This window comes from Vipera ursinii, assembly GCF_947247035.1.
Source record: "Vipera ursinii genome assembly, chromosome: 4".
Classification (NCBI taxonomy): Eukaryota; Metazoa; Chordata; class Lepidosauria; order Squamata; family Viperidae; genus Vipera; species Vipera ursinii.
Window position 1 is genome coordinate 14,692,578 of NC_139514.1, and position 23,255 is coordinate 14,715,832.

The following is a 23,255-nucleotide window of genomic DNA, read 5'->3' on the forward strand; positions in this document are numbered from 1 at the left end:
CACATCCCCACTTGCATGAGAAATGGGCAAGAGTGGGCATGCATGCTGCATTTGCATGACGGTATACGTTCCCACCGCTCATGCGGAACCATCCCCCCAGTACATAAAGCCAGAAACATTTGGGGAACTCTGTGGTAAAGTGCTAGGACAACTTACTTTAATTAGACTGTGCCTTGCTTTTACTTCTCACAGTAAAAGATTACATAAAAATGGGACTACCAGCATATTCCACCAATCAAGAATTATTTATTTATTAACTTATTTAATTTATATTAAATTATATTTAATCTTTGTATTCATCAAGTGCTTCAGGCAGATGACTTTGCTTCAGAATAATTTTTTAAAAAATCGGAATTAAAAATGAACCCTAAAGTTAATCAACCATAAATTAATTAATGCAATAATAAATGTAATAAATAAATAATAATAATTAAATGTAGCTAATTCCCAGTTCTCCATGAGATCATCCATACAACCATTCTTTACTCTGGACAATAACCCAGGAAGATCAAAGTTGGAGATTGGCCAATAACAGCAGAAAATAGCCACTGGAATATGTACACCCATTCCTTGTTTAGCAACTATCTCCTTTACCAACCACCCATCAGTAGGACAGTAATAAAAAATAATTTCCCAACAAAAGCATGCATTTACAACCAATATCTTTGTATGTTAGCATGCCAGGGTGAGAGTAATGCTGCCACAGCTGTATGGTTTACTGACAACTTTAGTTAGTGATCATTCACAAATGCAATCATAACAAAAATTAATTTTCCAGCCAAGGCGGCATTTCCAACCAAATTTTGTGCATTTAATAACAATGCCCACCAGAGTGAGAATAATGCTGGCACAGCTGTAGAAGAGAACTTTAAATAAGATAGTAATAACCAGCAGTCAAATTTAGTTTTGAATTGTGATTGGCTATTTGGGAGCAGTTTCCTTTGAAATCATTAAAACTTTACAGCCGAAATATTTTACATTCCTTGAAAAATTGACTTTTTACTCATCAGTTTGGCTTATTGGCTTGTTGCCTCATCAGAAAGGGGGGAAATAAAATTTTGAAAGAGACCTGCTAATGGCCCAGACAATGGTATTTTAAAATTCCAGCATTTCCAGATATAATTAATAGCAGTAAAGTTTATGTGACATACAATTAAAACAAAAAAATTCTAGTTAAATCTTTTTAAAGTTTGCTGCATTAAATTCAGTAGAAACTTTTGTAACTCATCAATTGCGTTAAAAAGATCCTTCAACTAAAAAATAGAAATAATCTTATATATAATCAGATTCCTTGTGTTTGTGTAGCCTTGTTTCCCTAACTGATGATTCAAGCAAACATTTTCTACCTCATCCTTTCATAATTTAGTGTGCCAGGAATTTCTGTATTGTTTTCTGAAAATATTGGGATATGTGGGGTAGGGTCTCAGAATGTTTTTTCTCCTGTTTCAAAGGAATCTGATCTTTTTTCATTCTATAGAGGATTTCTGAAGCAATTGCCAGAAACTGCCATGAGAAGGCTTTTTAAGTATAAAGTAACATGTTCTTGCAATAGATAAAACAATCATGTAGATTTATTTGAAGGAGAAATCCATACCAGTACTACTGAATTATTTGATAATGTGATTTATATTACAATCTGAAAGTCTAGGAGGTCTAGTAGAGATGACTTTTGAAAGAAAATTACAAGGAAAAAAAATAACCTCCTTTCCTATAAAAAAAACAACCCTGTTCATGCAGAATAGCCTAAGAAATATTGACTGGTATCATCCAGCCTGCAGTTTTTGGCTGAGAATTTGTCCGTTTATTTAATTTATTATATATCCCACTTTCCACTGTAGTGAATATTCAAACTAGTTGATTAGCACACTACTATCTACTGTACATCAGTAAAGTAATGCATGCATCTACCTGCCCATATTCTGATAATCATATGTATAATTTATCAGGATTCTTCCTCTGCTGTCTTTGTCATAATATGTGGGAATGGCCTTGGGAGACAGGAGGAAAAAACACAGATTAGAAATGGTCAGATAAGAGGCGGGAGAACCCGCAGAAGGAATGTGCCTGTGGGAAACAACTCAGAAATGTCTTGGATTGTAATGGTCGAGGGGGAAAGATGTACAGGTAGTCCTCAACTTACAACAGTTCATGTAGTGACCATTTGAAATTACAACATCACTGAAAAAAGTGATTTGTGACCATTTTTCACACTTAAAACCATTACAATGTCCCCATGGTCACTTGATCAAAATTCAAATGCTTGGCAACTGACTCATATTTATGACGGTCACAGTGTCCAGGGGTCATGTGATCACCTTTCGCAACCTTCTGACAAGCAAAGTCAATGGAGACTCCAGATTCATTTAACAATCATGTCACTAATTTAACAATTAGTGACAAATAAAGAACTCACTCAATTTAAGATAAATAAGTAGTCCTATTGGGCATCTCCTTGGAAATAAACCCACTTCTTGACACTTGGTGTGGAAAGGGGTTTTACGTCTCTTTTGTTTTAAATGAAATGAACTATTTAGGAGAGAGAGTGTAGACAGAAGGATGATAGCCTTGATGGAGATATGGAAGATCTGTTATTAGGGTAATGAGAGGTAAAAATATTCTAAGTGTGCAATAGACAGCTAGTATTCATAAGTAGCTCAGATAAATGTCTCCCTAATTCACAGAGGAGGTACAGCACAATCAGACTTGCAAGATTCTGTTATTATAGACAAGCTCATTAAAACTTTAGCTTTTCTGTGGAGTTGATTTCTTGGTCCAGTAGTCTATCTAATGGGCCTGACATCAATTTTGAAAACTTTCTTATTATGTTTTAAGAAAAGCTGAAGATCTCACCTTTGTTACAGGAAATGGTCTTAGATCCTCAGGGCACAACACTAAATACCTTACTGCAGTGTTGTTGCAACATCAACAACAAATGGATGTACAAATAATCATCTCACAAAATGCCATAATGCAACTAACACAGCAGATGGGACAGAAGTTACTCTTTGTCACTCTAATAATAAATCTTCCATAATCCTGCCAAGGTCATCTCCTTTACATGCTAGTAATAAAGAGACACTGTGTGTGTGTAGGAAGAAAGGGTGGATAAAATTTGTGAAACCATTCTGCAAGCATTAGTTTGGTTTAAGGCAATGTTTCCAGCTCCACATGGCTGTATCCCCACTTTTCATGCCACTGATTTGAAAATAGTAATCCTCCTTTCACATATAGAAGGGCCAACTGCAGTTTGAAACTGGCTGGGCTACCAGTTAAATCCATGTTTCTACAGTAGCTTGTGCAGAGAAGAGAGGAAAGAGTGGAGATCTGAATTGGTGCATCTATTTCAGTCCCACTGCTAAAGTTGAAAGCATGAGGGAGAATTCCATTGCTAAATAGAAGTAGTTGCAAAAAGGTGGAACGAAGGCAGGATGAAAGCACTGTGACTGGAAGGAGTTTTTCTCTTTTACTCTCTTAGTAATTTTCATGGAGCAAGCCAATGCGCACAAAACATTTGCTGTAGTGATATTCATTTATGGAATAAATAGCCCCTGTGCTGCAGCCAAGTGTCTCAACTCAACATTTCAGCCAGTCTGACATCTTCCAGAATCATTAATCATTAATCCCTATTGAGAAATCAATCTAGTTATCCAGTGGAAAGTTCGCATCAGTTGTTACTTCTGTCCAATCGTGTTTTCTCTTCAACACAATATCTTTCTTCCAATTCTATGATTTAATCACTGGGAAAGACTTAATTTTCAGAAAGCAGGAAATGTCCAGGACAGCAGCAACACTAGTTAAATATTCTCAGCTGAAAGTGAAATATATTAAGCAGTTTCCGAGCTTTAATTGTGATTACACTTTATTGCTGCTTAGACGATTAAGTGCTTAAATTAGCAGGTAACAGGATCTATATTCTTAACGGCAAGGAAGAGCTAATCGTGCCTTCGCTAAATATTTCAGCCCAGTTCCGACAATCTCGTGGAGGAAAGTTAATGGCCCCAATCCGAGCAAAGCCCGCCTGCGGAAGTCCCAAGCAGTGCTTGAAATCCCGAACGTGCAGCTGGAAGATGCAGGGACATATGAATGCAAAGCTGAAAACTCCCGGGGAAGGAATGTCTTCCGAGGACAGTTGCAAGTATACAGTAAGTTTTATAGTTAATCTCTTGCACATAGCAGCATCACTCTCTTACCAAGTGTTAACTCACCTGAATGCTTCATTGTGAACATTCAGACATGGACCTCTGACATTTTTTTTTAAAATTCCATTTATATCCCGCCCTTCTCCGAAGACTCAGGGCGGCTTACAAGCTTAGCAGTAGCCTTCATTCTATGTATATGCCTGCTTATTAGGGCTTTCACACACCCCCAAGCAGCATTATTACAAAGTCAGCTTAATTGCCCCCAACAATCTGGGTCCTCATTTTACCTATTTTGGAAGGATGGAAGGCTGAGTCAACCTTGAGCCTGGTGGGATGCGAACCTGCACTAATTGCAGGCAGCTGGTGTTACTTACAAGCCTCAAGCTAATTAACAGAAATGTAAAACATGAAGCTAAAGATTAAACGTATAAAAGGTATACTACTAAAAGCATAATGAAATGCTAAATGCTGGACAAGAGTGAAGGAGAAGATATGCTAATAAAGATCAAAATGAGCCTTCCTATACATCTAAATGATCAAAAGAGTCCATAATAGAAAAGATGGTTATGTTATAAGATAGATAGATAGATAGATAGATAGATAGATAGATAGATAGATAGATAGATAGATAGATATTCATTTGTTCATTCTTTTAGTGTATGGCATACAATGTCAGGGTATTCTGCGTATGCTAGACACAGTGCAGTCCTGTCAGCCTTAATTACTAATTCATTCTGTTCGGCACTTGCATCCCTATCCTTGGTGAAACACAGAAGGGGAACTAGCTAACACCAGCTGACTAGCGGCATTCAGGTTGCTGGCTCTTCTGGGCTCCTCAGCCAGTCTCGCCTCTTACTGCATTGTCATACATCTCAGGTCTAGCGCTGGCTTCTGCTCTCCACAGACATGTGAACGCAGCTAGATTTTTCCCACCAAAGTGGTACCCATTTATCTGCTTGCAATCCTGCATGCTTTTGAATGCTGGATCAGCAGGAGCTAGGGAAAGAGCAAGGGGAGCTCATTCCATCTCATGGACCTGAACTAGCAGAGTGCAACCCTTTTCTGGCCAGTAGTTCCAGCATCATTAAGTCACTGTGCACCTCGTCCCTGACAGATAGATAAGAAAGAAAGAAAGAAAGAAAGAAAGAAAGAAAGAAAGAAAGAAAGAAAGAAAGAAAGAAGGAAGGAAGGAAGGAAGGAAGGAAGGAAGGAAGGAAGGAAGAAAGAAAGAAAGAAAGAAAGAAAGAAAGAAAGAAAGAAAGAAAGAAAGAAAGAAAGAAGCATTTATATGAATATCTTATTCAGATCAGGTGATTCTGGGCAGTATACAAAGGAAAAGGACGAGAAAACCATAATCAAGCAATACAATATATCACATTAAAACTTACTAAAATAATAGAATGGTAGCTCACCCACTGGGGACTTTATTCCCTGCTTAAAAAAAATAGCTTCCCTACTTTGAACCGAGCCTGGCAACTAGTGCAGACATTTTAGTCAACATATGATCTTTGTATCCTGTATCAATTAGCAACCTCGGGAGAGTGGAGGGCTTCAAGTCAGTAGTCCATAAAACTACTGGGCTGACTCCTGTGATTGTGCATATGAGTCCCTGCAGTTTTCTTGCCAAAAGTGGCTTGCTATTGCTTCTCTCTAGAGTTGAAAGTGACTGGCCCAAGGTCACCCAAATAATTTTTTGCCTAAAACAGAACTAGAGTTCGTGGTCTCTTGGTTTCTGGCTGGTGCCTTATCAACTACATCAAACTAGATTTTATTCTGCATTTTGTCTTTGTTACACTTTTTCAAGAATAGATCACATAGAATGTGTGGCAGTAGCCAGGATGGGATACAACAATAGTATAGATTGTCGTCACCAAATCTAAATTTAGAAAGGATTGAAAATGGTACACTAGGCATAACTGTGCAAAGATATTCTGTACCACAGCCTCGACCTGTCTGTTCAGTGATAACTGAGGATCAAGAAACATTCTCAATGTATAGTCTTGCCTGCTCTTAAAAAACAGGCAGAACCTCAGTTCCCAGGTCCAATTCCATCTTGTCCATCTTGTCACAATTTAATTTTAGTTTGTTCAAATTTAGACAATATTCAAATATACTTGTTGCTCCCTCGGTGTTGGATGATGAGAAGTAATAGAGCTGTGTTTCATGATCATGTAATAGTTCCTCTTCCAAAGCTCCAGATGAATTCCCTCAGTGGTTTAATGGAAATGTTCCAGCTTTATGCACCCATGTCATCCCTCATTTACATTTCATTTTATCAGTCTGATAAAAGAAGACCTAATATTATATTAGGGACATATGGATTACTATAAATCTTATCAGTCTTACTTTTTTCATTAGAAGGGTTGCATGTTGCTCTGTCAGGTTATTTTTAATCATATATTTTAAAAAGATCTGTAAAAACAGTTAGTATCATGTTCCATGTGCAATGTTCTCTCAGTATTTTATTTATTTAATCAATTTATTAGCCACATCAATCGTCAAATTTAGACAGCATACAAAGATTTTAAAAATTAAAATAGATATAAGCAGAAACAACAATATACATATGTTTATGAAAAACACAAACCTCCCACTTCAGGGAAACAATATGCAATATACATCAATAACAGAATAACAAAGTTGGAAGGGAACTTGGACGTCTTCTAGTCCAACCACTGCTCAGGCAGGAAGCCCTATACCATTTCAAACAAATGTTTGTCCAATTGCTTCTTAAAAACCTCCAGTGTTGGAGCACTCACAACTTTTGGAGGCAGGTTGTTCCACTGATTATTTGTTCTAACTGTCAGGAAATTTCTCCTTAGTACTAGGTTGGTTCTCTCCTTGGTTAATTTTCATCCATTGCTTCTTGTCCTGCCTTCAAGTGCTTTGGAATTGCAAATCAGGACCTGTTGAAAAAGCCAAATCTTCATGTCCTTATGGAACCTCAATAGAGTCAGAACTATGCAGATTGCAGAGGATGTCAGGGATGTAGGCAAAGAAGCTGTGTGTTTGATGTCCCTCAAGATGATGTTGTTTCACTGATAGGATTCATAACATGCCAAACCTAATAGATTTTACAGGCTTGAGTAAGAACTATTAGAGAAAGGCAGTTCCATAGATATCCAGACTTCAATCCTTGAAGTGCTTTATAGGTGTCAAACTGTCCCTTGAATTTCATTTAACAATCCAATAGTGTACCTTGCAAAGTGCTGGTGTCATATGGGCAGGGCAAAATAAGATATGCCCCTATGTACTCATTTGATTCTGGATTAGATGAAGCTTCTAGAGAGTTTTAAAGACAACCCCATATAGTGCAGATTTCTGTAGTGCAAATGAGATTAATATACAGTATGAAACGTTTCTCTCAATTCAGAAGTGGGCACCCATTCTCAGATGTCTTAGAAGGATACAGTGCTTGAAATCAAAGCCACCAAGGAATACAGTAGGAATAGGAAAGGCATAGTACCCTTGTTCTGATCCCATCAGAGGTCACAAAAAGCACAATCAGTGATACTGATAAAGGAGGATATTTGTAATTTGAAATGAGGTCTCCTTGGTGCTCTGTAAGCTTGGTTCTTTTCTTGCAGACATTTCATGGGACGCCTGTAGGAAAACAGTCATGGTCAGAGAGCACCAAGAATCCACACACACATTCAAACAATGATGTTATCAAATTACTGAAATGAAAAAAAAAATCAGATAAACTAACTCCTTTTGGAGTTTCAGTTGAAATGTTATTTAGCATTGCTGGGTTCAGAAGTGGCTTTTTGAGGGGGGACTGTACTGCTATCTCTTTCAAAGTAAGGAGGACTGCTCCCTCATTCAAGAAAGAAACCAAGAGCAGACCACCCTGAGCTAGCTAGAGGGGCAAGGATACAGAAAGACTTATAGAAACCCCCTATCTGCTTCCTGGAGACTCATTGGAAAACTCTTCTCAGATTATTGGTCAAGAGTCCACTGCCCAGCTAGAATCTAACTCTGAATGGATCCGAGTAGTTTTCTCTATCAAATGCCTAGAATATTCTCCCCAGCAGTCCTTCAGGAAGCATATTTTCCTAGTGTATGGGTTTATTAGTATCAAATCCCTGATAAATCATGATCTTGAATAGTAAAATTCATTTTTTACTACTTTCTGCATACAATTTGTAGAAACACAGTATTTTTTCAGGCAGGATCCTCATAAATCAATTTTTGGAAATAGATTTTCAGCTTGAGGAAAATAGAAGTAACACACTTCATGAAGTGTTACCAAGTTTGCCTCAGAAAAATTGAGGTTTTATTGATCTCAAAAAATATATTGTGACTCTTCTGTGGTGTGTGGTAGCGCTATTGACCAATGCTTTGAGCTTTCCTTCCTTCCTTCTTTCTCTTTCTTTCTTTCTTTCTTTCTTTCTTTCTTTCTTTCTTTCTTTCTTTCTTTCTTTCTTCAATCGTCTCCTTTTCTTTGCTTCCTCCTCTCTCTTCCTTTCTATCTCTCCTTCCTTTCCATGCAGCTGTATCTCCTTCTTTTTGGTTTTCAGATAAAACTTAGTTAACAGCCTGCCATGGGCATTATAGTTTCTTCATACCTTAGGGTCACTGGTTTGTAAATAAACAACCACCCCTTTACCCTTTGGATAGCTTCAAACTGGGTTTGTGGATTACAGCTGGCACCGGGAGAAATTCTCTGATTTGCATTCATCCTTCACTACTAGCTCTTCCATCTTCCTCAGTCATGCTCAGTTTGTCAGCTGGATTTGATCCAGCTCACTGGAGATGCTCTTGGCAATGCCTCGAATGCACAGAGGCAGCCCTGTCTGCTTTTATGTAATCACAGGTTAATTTGATTCCCCATCATAGCTAATGCAAAAAACCAGATGTATTGGGATTGCTTGATACAGCTGATAATTTGGAATGATCATTGCATCTGTCTCACCCACTTGGCATGACATGCCTCCCTACTAATGGTAAAAATGACTTCCTGTTGGATGTTGCTAGGCCTTCAACAGTGATTTGTCTCCCCTCCCCTCCCTTATCTAGACTCTGCTCAGTTGTGGCCATATTAGTGACTTTTAAATAATCTAACTGAATGTCTGAATGCCTGTTTTGGTCATAATATTAAAAAGAAGTTGAGACACTGGAACGAATGCAGAGAAGGGCAATTAGGATGATTAGGGGGCTGGAGGCTAAAACTTAGGAAGAACAGTTGCAGGAATTGGGTATGTCTAGTCTAATGAAAAGAAGGATGGGGGGGCATGATAGCAGTATTCCAGTATTTGCCAAAAAGATGAGGCGGGTCAACCTATTTTTTAAAACACAAGAAGGCAAGACAAAAAACAATGGATGAAAATTAATCAAGGAAAGAAGCAACCTAGAACTAAGGAGAAATTTCCTAATGGTGAGAATGACTAACCAGAGGAAAAGCTTGTCTTCAGAAGTTGTGAGTGCTCCAACACTCACAACTGGTTGGACAACCATTTGTCTGAAATGGTATAGAGCAGGCACGTCAAACCCGTGACTTCACATGATGTCATGTGACATATCATGACTTTTCCCCAATTATCGACAATGAGGTGGGCACGGTTTCAGTTTGATGCATCTGGCCTGTGGGCCGGCAGTCTGACATGCCAGATACAGAGTCTCCTGCTCAAGCAACAGGTTGGACTAGTAGACCTCCACGGCCCCTTCCATCTCTGTTATTCTGTGTTATTCTAAGCCTGAATATTTTAGATGAATGTTTCCAGAAAATATTTTAGAGGCTTTTCCCATATGGCCCTTAAAACAGAAGAAAAAAATGTTTCTTTTTTCAACCTTATTGCCATAACTTTGCTTATTCTTGCCTCCAGCCTATGAGTCACATAGGTTCAAACCATCCTTAGCTGTTCTGATGTTAAAGTAGATCTTCTCTTTGATTCCAACATCAACTAAGGGCAGTCTCAATGTGTATAATATCTATTAAGCTTTGTCACCCAGTACTTTTGAGGATATTAAGGGACTTGGAATAGAGATAATAATGGGAGAATAAGGATCAGAACTGGGGAACACAAATCTCATGCTGGTAAATTTTCTACTGATTTAGCAATGATTGAGAATTCATTTAACTGGGCAGGGCACAGGGCCTAAATTAAGTTCATGCCAGACTTCTGGATGGTTATCAGCTTAAGCATGCAGATTAAGTTCTAAATTATCCATATCTGCATGAATGACATGGCTACTGTATTAACAATAAAAAGCAAAGAGAAAACATATTGAAATTATCTAAACTATTAATCAAAACCGGAATCAAATGGGTGACAGGAATACCTTGATAAAATGCTTGAGCAGAACATGACTCAGGATCCTAAACTCTGCTAATCCTCAAGGGTTAATCCAATCTCCACATAGGGCTCCTCAAAATCCATACTCCGAGACCATTAATGATCCCAAAAAATTGCCACTACAAAACCCATTTTAAGATGGTACCCTTGAATTCTTTCGAACAGGTTTTAGTAAACCTGTGCCAAGAAAACACAGGTTTTGTTTTGAATGTTTTATTAGGACTGGCTTAATGTTCTCAAATAGATTTAATTAAAGTGAATAATTGACTAGTATGATTAGTCTTATTAAGTTTAGCTTTGTCTTAAATTGTGAATAATGTGTTTTTTTTCAGACAGAATCTTTGCTTGAGTAGCCTTTCATATAGCAAGAAAGTTATTTAATGCTTGCAATTTACTATACTTATATTAACAATTTCTCTACTGTGGTTTTTTTGTTTTGTTAATATTTGACTATTATTATTATTGTTGAGCATAACAAATTATTTATAATATTCATTTGCTTTCCACTTATCCTCTCACCATCTAACTGTGAAGATCTTGCAGATGGCCCCATGTCTTCTCCTTGAACACACAGTTCTTTCTTTCTTTCTTTCTTTCTTTCTTTCTTTCTTTCTTTCTTTCTTTCTTTCTTTCTTTCTTTCTTTCTTTCTTCCTTCCTTCCTTCCTTCCTTCCTTCCTTCCTTCCTCTCTTCTTTCTTTCCTTCTCTTTTTCCCTTTTTAGCTTCCTCTCAACTGGCCAATCTAGTTTAAGAATGATTTATATGGAATCCAACCCATTTTTGTACTTTTTATTACTGTTACATTTTTTCATCAGATTTAATTAAAAGTTCCAGGTTTCATGTAATTATGCCAAAGGCAACAATAATTAGGAAGGTAAATAATTATATTCATTTTCTCTCCTCAGTTTTAAGACTTTAAATGCCTGGAACCAGTGCTTTTTTCGTAAGAAAAAAGATGCTGGAATTCACATCTTGTTAATCTTTTATTTACCTTTCGCACGTAGTCAATCACTGTACACACACCCACACACATCAGTTGTTTAACAAAACATAATGGTTGATGCCCACAGTAAGCACTCAACACATGACCACATGACCAATCACAAGCCGAGCAGTGCCCCAAGTTGAGCAGCCGGACGAAGTACGCCTGGATCTGACTCGACACACAAGCAGCCCACATGCACCGTTTTAAAGATTTTGCCACTGACCTGCTACACTCGACAGGGCAATTCAAGTCCATGTGGACCAAACATCAAATTTTCAAAAGTTACTTTTAAAACTTGGAAAATCTGTCTAAAAAAGGTGTCAGGTGTCACTCTGTTCCGGTGAGTTCTATGAGAAAAAAAGCACTGCCTATAACTAAGGCATCATACAGCCCATCCTGCTCTGTTAGCACACACACACACACACACACACACATTCTTTCTCTTTCATTTTCTTTGTGACTCCCACAAAATAGTTGAATGGTGGCTATTATAATGTACATGTGTAACTTAAGGATGAGATTTTGCTTTCTACTTTCAGGCATTTTAATTGATGTAATCAGAGGTTGATCTTTGGTAGCAGAAAAAAAGTGTGTCTTATGACAGCTGAATCATCTGCTAATATATTAGATTCACAACAGAATAACAAACTTGGAAGAGACCTTGGAGGTCTTCTAGTCCAACCCCCTGTTCAAGCAGGAAACCCTTTACCATTTCAGACAGATGGTTTTCCAAACTCTTCTTTAAAACTTCCACTGTTGGAGCATTCACAACTTCTGGAGGCAGGTTGTTCCACTGATTAATTGTTCTAACTATCAGGAAAAAAAATCTTAGTTCTTGGTTCACTCCTTGATTAGTTTCATCCATTGTTTCTTGTCCTGACTTCTGGTGCTTTGGAAAATAGATTAACCCCGTCTTCTTTGTGGCAGTTCCTTAGATATTGGAACACTGCTATCATATCATTCCTTGTTCTTCTTTTCGTTAAACTAGACAAACCCAATTCATGATAGATTTTTTGAAGCAAGGTTTTGAAACTGATCGATATGTTCTCAAAAACTACTCAATCTTTGCTGGACAAACCAGTGCAAACCAGTTCATATAAACATCCCATAGTTCAACAAGCATTATTCCCATCTGGGTGAGTCTATTATATTTGTTATGCCAGCTGCTCAGAATAAGAATGCTTTTCTTGAAGTTATTTAAACTCTAATTGAAACTGGCCAAATACCAAATAGCTTATGTGATTCATTTTTAAAGTCAGTTCAGTGTAATAAGAGTTATTAAAGTGCACAGTGATCTCATTCAATCCAAAACAGATCCTTTGCTGTGTTGGTTCTCAATTACCAACTTAAATTGCCAAATATCTTATTTGGCACTCCATGATATTCAGGCCTCTGAACCTGTTAGACTTCAATGTCACATAAAAGAGATTTAAACACTCTTCAGCAATTTGGATTAATGAGTTAAGCCTTATTAATTTGAAAAAGTTTTTTTTCTTGGCAGCTAGTATCAATAACATACATTTGTCCTGTAACTTGCACCAGCAGCTGTCAATGCTACAGGCTTATGAGATAAATAGGGTTTGGAGTTAGCCTTATAGTAGGAGATTTCTACAGAAGATAAAAACTGAAGTAGCCTAAGGACCACTCAGGACGACAGGCTAGTTAACTACAGGTTTATTAAGAGCAAGGCGAACATAGAATAACTTGTCCGGCTTTTATAGCCGGCAGCTGGAAGCGCGGACCAATCAGAGGTGTTTATTTTGGCACCGTGTCAAGCAGGGACCAATCCGCGCCGTTTTCTCTTGACAGCTCCGGCTTCCGCATGGTTGGTGTTTTGTCAGCCGCGAGCTGTCAGTGGTTGCGCCTGCGCTGTGCGGTGGACGCTTTGACAGCTCAGGCTTCCTCATGGTCCGGAGTTTGACAGCCGCGAGCTGTCAGTGGTGGCGCCTGCGCTGTGCGGGGAACTTTGACAGCTGTCAAAGTTCCCGCGTGTTTTCCTGTCAGACGGCTTCTTAGTTTATATACTTTGTCGATGAAGTATTATTGAACTGTTTACATATATAACACACCCCTTACCCCTCCCCTGGCGCGTTTCTTCCCTCTTGGACGTTTGAACCTGCCCACTGATAGTCTTTTAGGTAGGTGGGTGGTCTTCGATTCCTGTTTGAGCGGCGAAGGGGTGGAGGCTGGTCTGGTTCTGGTTGTTCGTTTTGCTGTTCCTCTTCCTGGTTTGGGATAGGCAGCATTTCCGGTGGGGGTTGTATCTCGGTATTGTCTGGTTGCTCAGAATTGTGTGGTGGTTGTCTGGGTCTGAGCTGGTCAATATGGCGGCGTATGTTGCCATGTGCTTGTGTGGCTATAAGGTATGAGATGGGCCCCGTTGGTTTTATTACTGTCCCTTGGACCCACTTGTTTTTATCTGTGTATGACCGTGCCCAGATCAATTGACCAGGGTTGAGTGTGCGGGTGGGGTGGGGGTGCTCTTTTTGTTCTGGACATGTGTCAGGGTGCAGTCTGTCGAGTCTTGTTATTAGCCGCCTCCCCCATCTTAATTCAGCCGGTGATTTGCCCGTTGTTGTGCAAGGAGTTGTGTGTTGCGACAAGAGGAACTGGCTGAGACGCCTCTGCCAGTTCCCTTTAACGAATTTTTTCAAAGCTTCTTTTGTGGACCGTACCATAATCTCAGCCATCCCGTTCGACGATGGGTGGAATGGCGCCGACGTGACCAGCCTAATACAATTCTTCAAAGCGAACATCTGAAATTCACGAGAGGTGAATTGAGGTCCGTTGTCTGAAACTATGGTGTCTGGAAGGCCGTGTGTAGCGAATATTTTTCGTAAGGCTTGAATAGTAGCTTCGGACGTTGTTTTTCTAAGGGGAGTGACTTCCAGCCATTTAGAATGGCTGTCCACTACAATTAAGAAACTTTGGCCCTGGATAGGTCCTGCAAAATCTATATGTATACGTGACCAAGGGTTCCTTGTAGTTTCCCATTTATGGATTGGCGCTTGGGGTGGCTCGTTCCTGGTCGCTTGACAGGTATAACACCCACCCACATACTTTTCTATTTGTTTATCTATGCCTGGCCACCACACATAACTTCTAGCCATCGCCTTCATCTTTACAATGCCTGGGTGTCCTTCATGTAAAATGTGTAATGTTTGGTCTATGTTTTTCTCTGGTATGATGACCCTATTTCCCCACAGAAGGCATCCTCTATGTGTTGTGATCTCATTTTTTCTGTTAAAATATGGTTGGAATTGGGGTTGTGGGTTTTGAGCTGGCCACCCTGTTGTGGCCCATTTGAGGACTCTGGTAAGTATTTTATCTTTAGCTGAATTACTGGCTATAATGTTTGCAGTCAAGGGGCATTCTGGAAGTTGGGAGATTGCTAAAATCTGACCGGCCGGGGCTGGGTCTGAGTCTATGTTTTGCATGGGTAGTCTGCTGAGGCAGTCAGCGTGTCCCAATTCTTTACCTGGCTTATGTATTAGTTGATAGGAATAGGCTGCTAAGAATGTTGACCATCGTAATATTCTCGGAGAGAGAATTTGTGGAGTAGTTTTATTCCAGGTGAATATGCCTAGCAGGGGTTTGTGATCCGTAATTATAGTAAATGGTCTTCCATACAAGTAGTCGTGAAATTTTTTGACCCCTGCTACTATCGCTAGGGCTTCCCTATCTATTTGTGCGTAGTTTCTTTCAGCTTTGGTCAGAGTGCGTGAATAGAATGCTATGGGTCGTTGTGTACCGTCCTTGAATAAGTGACTTAACACAGCCCCGATTCCATAGGGAGAGGCATCACAAGCGATGCATATTGGGGTGTCTTCTCTGAAAAGGGTAATAGTTGAGCTGTGACAAATAATCTTTTTTAATGATTGGAAACTATTTTCATGTTCCTTGGTCCAGGACCAAGCTGTGCCCTTGTCCAGGAGCCTATGCAGAGGCTCCGCAATAGTGGCTTTATGGGGGATGAAGGCATGGTAAAAGTTTAATAGTCCTAAAAAGGATTGAAGCTCTTGCTTATTCCTAGGGCTGGGTGCGGTTTGAATAGCCTTTAGTTTTTCTGTGGTGGGGTGAATGCCCTGGCTATCAATTTTGTACCCTAGGAATTCTGTAGATGTGACTCCAATAGAGCACTTTTCACGCTTAAGTTTGAGGCCGGCTTCTCTGAGTCGGCTCAGCACAGCTGACAGCCTGTCAGCTAAACTAGCTTCGTTTTCCCCGGCGATGAGAACATCGTCGAAATAGGGGCAGACCCCGGGTATTCCTTTCAGGGTCTTCTCCATGATACCCTGGAAGATACCCGGGGCTGCCGATATGCCGAATTGGAGCCTTTTTACTTTAAAGGCACCGCGGTGGGTGACAATAGTCTGAGCTTCCGCGGTGTCGTCAGTGACAGGCAGTTGCAAATACGCCTGCGTGAGATCAAGTTTGGCGAAAATGGCGCCAGAGCGGATGGAAGCAAATACGTCCCTTACCGCTGGCACCGGGTAAGCATGGGGGCTGAGGGCTAGGTTGATTGTCGCCTTATAGTCTGCGCACACTCTCACCTCACCATTAGGTTTGATTGGGGTGACAATAGGGGTCTCCCAGGTTCCCCCCTCTGTTGGCTCAAGCACCCCAAGTCCTATGAGGCGATCTAGTTCGTTTTCAATTTTTTCTTTAAGGGCAAAGGGTACCCTCCTAGCTCTTATTTTAATTGGTTGGATTGCTGGGTTTAGCTGCAAGGAAATGGGGGGACCGGTATATTTCCCTAAAGTGCCATCGAAGACGTCTGCATACTTGTCGCAAACGGCTTCCAGGCTGGGTGCTTGGATGGTATTTACCCCCATTAAGGCGATACCTAGCGGGCCGAACCAGTTTAGCCCTATCAAGTTGGTACGGTTCCCCGGCGTAACTAAAACCTCTAAGGGACCCTTGAACCCCTTGTACTGCACTACGACCTTAGCTCTCCCTTCCAGAGGAATGGGGGTTTTCTGGAAATCAGCTAGGTGTACCTGGGTTTGTCTCAAGGGAATTTGTTCTTGGCCTTGCTGACAGATCTCCTGGTATGTTGTTAGCGAAATTAAGGAGACTGCTGACCCTGAGTCCACTTCCATGTGGCAGGGCACCCCCTGAATTTTGACCCAGATCTTAACCTTGGAGCTTATGCTGTTTACCCTGTCAATTGTCTCTACCAGGGGCCCTGGTGGGTTTTCTCTGCTGGCCTGGGCAGCCGGCCTACCTGGGGAATTTGCCTCCCCATCATTGATGTTGTCCCGGCCCTTGCTGCGGCACACCGGCTTGATGTGGCCAGTCTTCCCGCAATTGTGGCATTTCGCGTTTCTAAAGCGGAAGCTTCCTCGGGCATGATTGCCCCCGCAGCTGGCACAGGCGGCTTGTTGCTCGTAACGCGGTGGCGGCGGAGGGGGGTTCCTGGACCTACGGCGGTCCGACGGGTCGCCTCTCCTCGGTTGCCGGCGCTCCATTCTGCGCTGCAGGGCTTCTCCATCTGTGAAATCCACCGACTCTCCGCTGTCGCTGAAGGTTGCGCTTTCTTGATAGACGGTCGCGGGGCTCTCTGGGGTCGTGTTTGCCGGCTTCTTCTTGTGGCTGTGCTCGTAAGCCATGATCTCTCTGGTCAGCTCTGCCAGGCTCATGTCGGGTTTGGAAGTTAGTTTCTTCTGTAGCCTCTCGTCCCTCAGACCGATCACCACCTGGTCTCTGATGCGGTCTTCCAGGTCGGGGAAACAGCAGTTCCGTGCGGCGTGTCTGACCCCGGCGATGAACTCGTTGGCGGGCTCGTCCGGCCGTTGCTTCTTTTGGGCGAATTGCACCCGCCAGTACAGTTCTGAACGAGCCGGCATGTAGTACTTGTTCAGCTGGTCCACCAGGTCCGCGTAGGAGACTTCTGTGAAGGGCACCGGGCTGAACAACCCGACGGCTGCATCGTACACTGGAGGTCCGCTGATGTACAGCAGAGCGGCGGCCTTTGCTCTGTCGTCAGTGATTTTACTGACGAGGAGGAATCCCTCGACCTGGCCGAGGTGTGATTGCCATCTCTCGGGATGGCGGGTATCAAATTCCCTCACACGGCCGAAGTTTGCCATGTCGTCCGGTCCTGGGTTGCTCCGATGGAAGTTAAAACTTCCGTGACAGCTCTTGCCGGGAACTTTCTTCCTCGGCCGTGACTTCAGCTCCGGAGCGATCCCACCTTCGGCGCCAGTGAAGTAGCCTAAGGACCACTCAGGACGACAGGCTAGTTAACTACAGGTTTATTAAGAGCAAGGCGAACATAGAATAACTTGTCCGGCTTTTATAGCCGGCAGCTGGAAGCGCGGACCAATCAGAGGTGTTTATTTTGGCGCCGTGTCAAGCAGGGACCAATCCGCGCCGTTTTCTCTTGACAGCTCCGGCTTCCGCATGGTTGGTGTTTTGACAGCCGCGAGCTGTCAGTGGTTGCGCCTGCGCTGTGCGGTGGACGCTTTGACAGCTCAGGCTTCCTCATGGTCCGGAGTTTGACAGCCGCGAGCTGTCAGTGGTGGCGCCTGCGCTGTGCGGGGAACTTTGACAGCTGTCAAAGTTCCAGCGTGTTTTCCTGTCAGACGGCTTCTTAGTTTATATACTTTGTCGATGAAGTATTATTGAACTGTTTACATATATAACACAAAAACATTCAGTTGTACAACTAGATTGGTTTGATCATTCTAAATCATTATTTAGTGATGCAGTAATGAGCCAAGACATTTCCAGACTCATATGCTTTGTATCTTTCTTCAGTTAGGTATTCAGTACTGAAAAGTTCTTCTTTCCATTGTGGATAAATTACTGCTCCACTGAGAACATATTATTAAATTATTATGGTGATGATTTGTCACATAGTCAGATGTCCAGACTGGATTTGACATTTTTGTCTACCTATCGAGGCCTTTCCAATAATCTGGAATAAGCAGATGTAGGTGTTTTTATGGTGTTCAAGGTATTGTCTCAGGATGTAAGCTGTTCTGAGTAAGGCTGCCTTTTGCAATTGACTGCTGGTGATTTTGTCAATGTCCCTGGTGTTCGAGTGGTGGTCCAATTGTTTTAGGATTGCACCCAAGGCACCTATTACTATTGGGACTATTTTTCCCTTGCTTCTATCACAGTCATTCTATTTCTATTTGCACTATTTTGTATTTTGTGATCTACTCCAGTTCTTTCTCTTATACTGTCTCCAGGTACTGCCACATCCACTAGTCAGATATTTTTTTTGGTCTTTTTTTATTTATAATTGTTAAGTCTGGGGTGTTATGTGGCAGGTGATTGTCTGTTTGAATTCTAAAGACCCAAAGCAATTTAGCTTCTTCATTTTCCATGTCTTTCTCTTTTTTATGGTTCCACCACTTCTTGCTTTCAGCCAAATGATATTTCTCGCAGATCTTCCAATGCTCCATTGCTGCTAGTTTGTCGTGCCGCTGCTTGTAGTCAGTCTGTGTGATCTTATTGCAGCAGCTCACCTTGTGCTCCACTGTTTCTTCAACTTCTTTGCAGAGGAGGCACTTTCTGCCTGTGGTTGTCTTCTCAATTCTGGCCATTTGTTCTCAATTAAATTATTATTATTATTATTATTATTATTATTATTATTATTATTATTATTATTATTATTATTATTATTATTATTATTATTATTATTATTTACCTCTCAGCACAAGTTAACTTTGGGCAGTTACATGTCATATTAAGTCATCATTTTTAACCACACATCATTAACTGGGTGCACACAATATTCTAAATCATAAGCCATATTAGACCAACTTCTTTAAAACTTAGTGTAATGTATAATCCTAGTTCTTTGCTATTTCACTAAATGGACAAACATGTTATTTGTAACTATGATTGCTGTAAAATTACTTCAGACTAAATTATACCAAAACTGGCTTCTTTTTTTCTAAATGTATTTACTGATACATTTAGAGTTTTGATTATGCTACACAATACATTTCATTTTATCTAAAACGTAAGTGGAAATGTTTGACAGTCTTGTTTCTACTGTATGTCAGAAGACAAAGGAGGAAACAGAATGGAGAAATTTAGGAGGAACCAAATTTTCTTTTCATAGTAAGTCTCACAATGTTAAAACATAATTTAATTTTACAGTTGAACACATCCAATGTGGTTACAGTCTGTAATATAAAGATACCCCTGACAACATGACTACAAATTGATTCATCCTATTGAATTAAAGGTTTGGTCAAAGCATAAAGCAGGTTGATGCAGAATATTCAGAATGAGAAAGAAAAAAATCTGTAAAAGTACTCTCATTCATTCACCCTTTCGTTTAATGGAGTTTCTGTCTGTCTATTACAAATGAGGCCAAACTATATAAATGATAGAAGTGTAATGTCAGTTCCTAATGAAGACGCCAAGTTTTATGTCAGAATGGTGATCTTACACAGATCACTTTGATGTCTGCATCCTTTTCGTTTTTTTACTGTAGAATTGAATCTCAATCTCAAAAAATGGCAATGGATAAGGAAGGAAGAGATAACAAATCAAAGAGAAAAAAGAACCTGCAAACCTTTGAAGAAGTGATTTCCTTTGACAAAGATTCATGCGAAACGTAGCTTTGTTAAAAAAAAAAAACTATGTGTAAAAGCAAAGTGAACTGCTAAATTTCACCTTCACTCCATCTAAACTTCTTAGAGCAGTTAGGCTTACCTTAACCTTGAAGTATAAATGTTCATATCATGATTAAATGAGAACATCCTAAAGGAGAAACCAGATGTTAGGTACCAAATAATGCAATAATTTGTCTTGGATAGAGTTGACAGTCAATGATCTTTGTATCTAAGTACTGGCATATTTCCTGATTGTTCTCTTTTAAAAGTTCCACTTTATCCCCATTTTTTTTTATTTTAATTCCATTTATATCCCGCCCTTCTCCGAAGACTCAGGGCGGCTTACAAGCTTAGCAGTAGCCTTCATTCTATGTATATGCCTGCTTATTAGGGCTTTCATACACCCCCAAGCGGCATTATTACAAAGTCAGCTTATTGCCCCCAACAATCTGGGTCCTCATTTTACCTACCTCGGAAGGATGGAAGGCTGAGTCAACCTTGAGCCTGGTGGGACTCGAACCTGCACTAATTGCAGGCAGCTGGTGTTACTTGAGTTAGCAAATTTACCTGCAGCCACTAACTGAACTAAATTTAGTTCATCATAATATTTGCCAATAGGTGCAATTGTTCTCATGCCTTATTTTGAAGTTTCCCATTCCTTCCAAATCCAGCAGGGCTCTCAATGTGCAGAGGCAGCATGACAAAATGGGGGCTTTTTTTTTTTTTTTTGCTTTACACAGTTGAAGCAGCATGGAATATGCTATTTTTGGCTTGAAATCCATATCACAGTTAACAACATCCATATAACGCATGTAGTGATGATATCTTTGCTCTCCTGGCCCTGGCTTGCAATAATGATGTTACCACCCAAAGACATTTAATCAACACCATCCCCATCATGCCAGGATATTTTGAGATTCACTTTGTTACTTCATTTAGTTCAGCCACTTCTGACTGATCAGCTTGTGTCTGACCCATTGCTGGAAAAATGTGCAAAAGTCCTTATCACCAGTAACATTTGATCACCTTAAATTAGTCATATTTGATCACCTAATTAGTTTAAAGCAGTGTTTCTCAACCTTACCAGCTTGAAGATGCATGGACTTCAACTCCCAGAATTCCCCAGCCATCCATAGTGAGTTGAAGTCCACACAACAAAATGCCAAGGTATCAGTGAAAAGTTCCACAATATTAATCACTGGGATCTTCTGTCATTGTTGTTATTGTTGGCAGCATATCCACACTGGACAGAGAGGCTGAACGATACCCAGTTAGACAGTGGGGATCAACTCCGGTGGGAATGTAGAGCCTCTGGAAAGCCAAGGCCAACTTATCGCTGGCTCAAAAATGGGAATACTCTACAGCCAGAGGTAAGTATGCTATAGTTTTATTTGCTTTCAGATTGTCTTAGGACAGGGCTCTCCAAACCTGACAACTTTAAGACTTCTGGACTTCAACTCCCTTTTCATAATAATGACATCTCAAGGATGGTTTTCTCTCTTCCCTCAAAATGGTGTGCCATATCAAATGAAAAGGCACATATGTAGCACCAGCTTTGCTGAAGAAAAACGATCATACCCTAAAATTCTACTGTATGTCATTTATTTTCTAGTAAGATGGAACACTATCAAAGGCTTGTTTTCTTAGCTCAGATGAGTGCTCTTCCAGCAAAGAATAAAATTTAATATTTTTATTGTCACTCGGTAGGGATTCTTCAGCAGGAGTTGCTCATTCTCAAATAGTGAGTTAAATCTGTTCCAGTTCTGATACTTGTGACACCAAAACATTATGCATCATGTTGGCTATATATTATAGTCTGCTTGACAATGTTGCTGTCTTTGCAGTTCTGGACAGTGATGACAAACAGGACAAACTAAAGAAAAATCAAATCCTCAGTAAACTATCATAATAGTCTATGCTTGGTTTGGCTCACTAACTAGACAGTTCTATTCATTTTCTCAAGATTAGTGTGTTAGTAGCTCTAAATAATTGCTGATAGCAATAAAGGATCAGAACAGTGAGATTTCACCAAAGTCTCATTTTTAAACATGAGCAAGGATAATCCTAGCCAACATTAATCATATGCAGTTTTAAGCACCCAAAACATCTTAACATTATCACAAAGCAAAAAGATAAAACAGTGGAGAAACTGTCAACATGGCACTCAGCAAGCACTTTTAATACGTGTTAAGCACACAAATATGTCATTCCCTCTAGGCAATCATTACTTGAGCTAAAACTGAGACACCACTAAATTTTCCTGATTTTCTTTGCTTTTGTAGAATTATGTTTCTATTCCATTACAGAGCAGAATTGAGATGGTTAACGGTGTACTGATGATCCACAGTGTTAATCAGTCTGATGCTGGAATGTATCAGTGTGTAGCAGAAAACAAGCATGGAGCCATCTATGCTGGTGCTGAATTGAAGATTTTAGGTTTGTATTTAAGGCTGTTATTCTTTTTTCCATTCATTTGCTAAGAATACAGTGTTGATTCAGAACTCCAAAAGAATGAAATGAAGGTGTCCATCTTGTTATACTGGTAGTCCTCAATTTACGACCACAATTGAGCCCAAAATTTCTGTTGCTAAGCAAGACAGTTGTTAAGTGAGTTTTGTCCCACCTCACAATCTTTCTTGCAACAGTTTATTTATTTAATTTATTTAATTTAATTTGTATACCGCCCTTCTCCCGAAGGACTCAGGGCGGTGAACAGGGCCATAAATACCAAAATAACCAAAATACAAAATTAAAAACAAATTAAACCTTAGTGCCCAAATGTAAAAATAAATTATATTAAAACAATAATTAAAACCCAAACCCATCAGACCAGGCCGGCTCCATCACGTCGGAAGGAGCGAAGGTCGGGAGCCATCCGGAGCTCAACCGGTAAACGGTTCCAAAGGTCAGGCGCACCCACAGAGAACGCCCTCCCCCTGGGAGCCACCAGACGGCATTCTCCGACCGGTGGCACCCTAAGGAGGCCCTCTCTGTGGGAGCGCACTGGGCAGAGGGAAGTTGATGCCGGCCGCAGGTGCTCCCTAAGGTATTCCGGACCCATGCCATGTAGGGCTTTGTAGGTCATTACCAGTATCTTGAATCTCACCTGGAAGGTAACCAGAAGCCAATGCAGTTCACAGAGCAGAGGTGTAATATGGGAGTATCGGGAGACCCCCAACACAACTCGCGCGGCTGCATTCTGCACCAGTTGGAGCCTCTGAGTGGTCCTCAAGGGCAGCCCCATGTAAAGAGCGTTG

The 23,255-nt window shown here is 40.6% G+C and overlaps 1 protein-coding gene across 1 annotated transcript in view; it reads left to right on the top strand.

Moving 5' to 3' along the window:
• Positions 1 to 23,255, top strand: part of CNTN5 (contactin 5) — a gene marked incomplete at both ends in the record, with an annotated part of 284,514 nt that overhangs the window by 115,448 nt on the left and 145,811 nt on the right. The window contains 3 exons of the mRNA XM_083362597.1: positions 3,961 to 4,142; positions 21,232 to 21,368; positions 22,305 to 22,434. Coding sequence (XP_083218723.1) covers positions 3,961 to 4,142; positions 21,232 to 21,368; positions 22,305 to 22,434 — 449 coding nt within the window. The remainder of the gene's footprint in view (positions 1 to 3,960; positions 4,143 to 21,231; positions 21,369 to 22,304; positions 22,435 to 23,255) is intronic.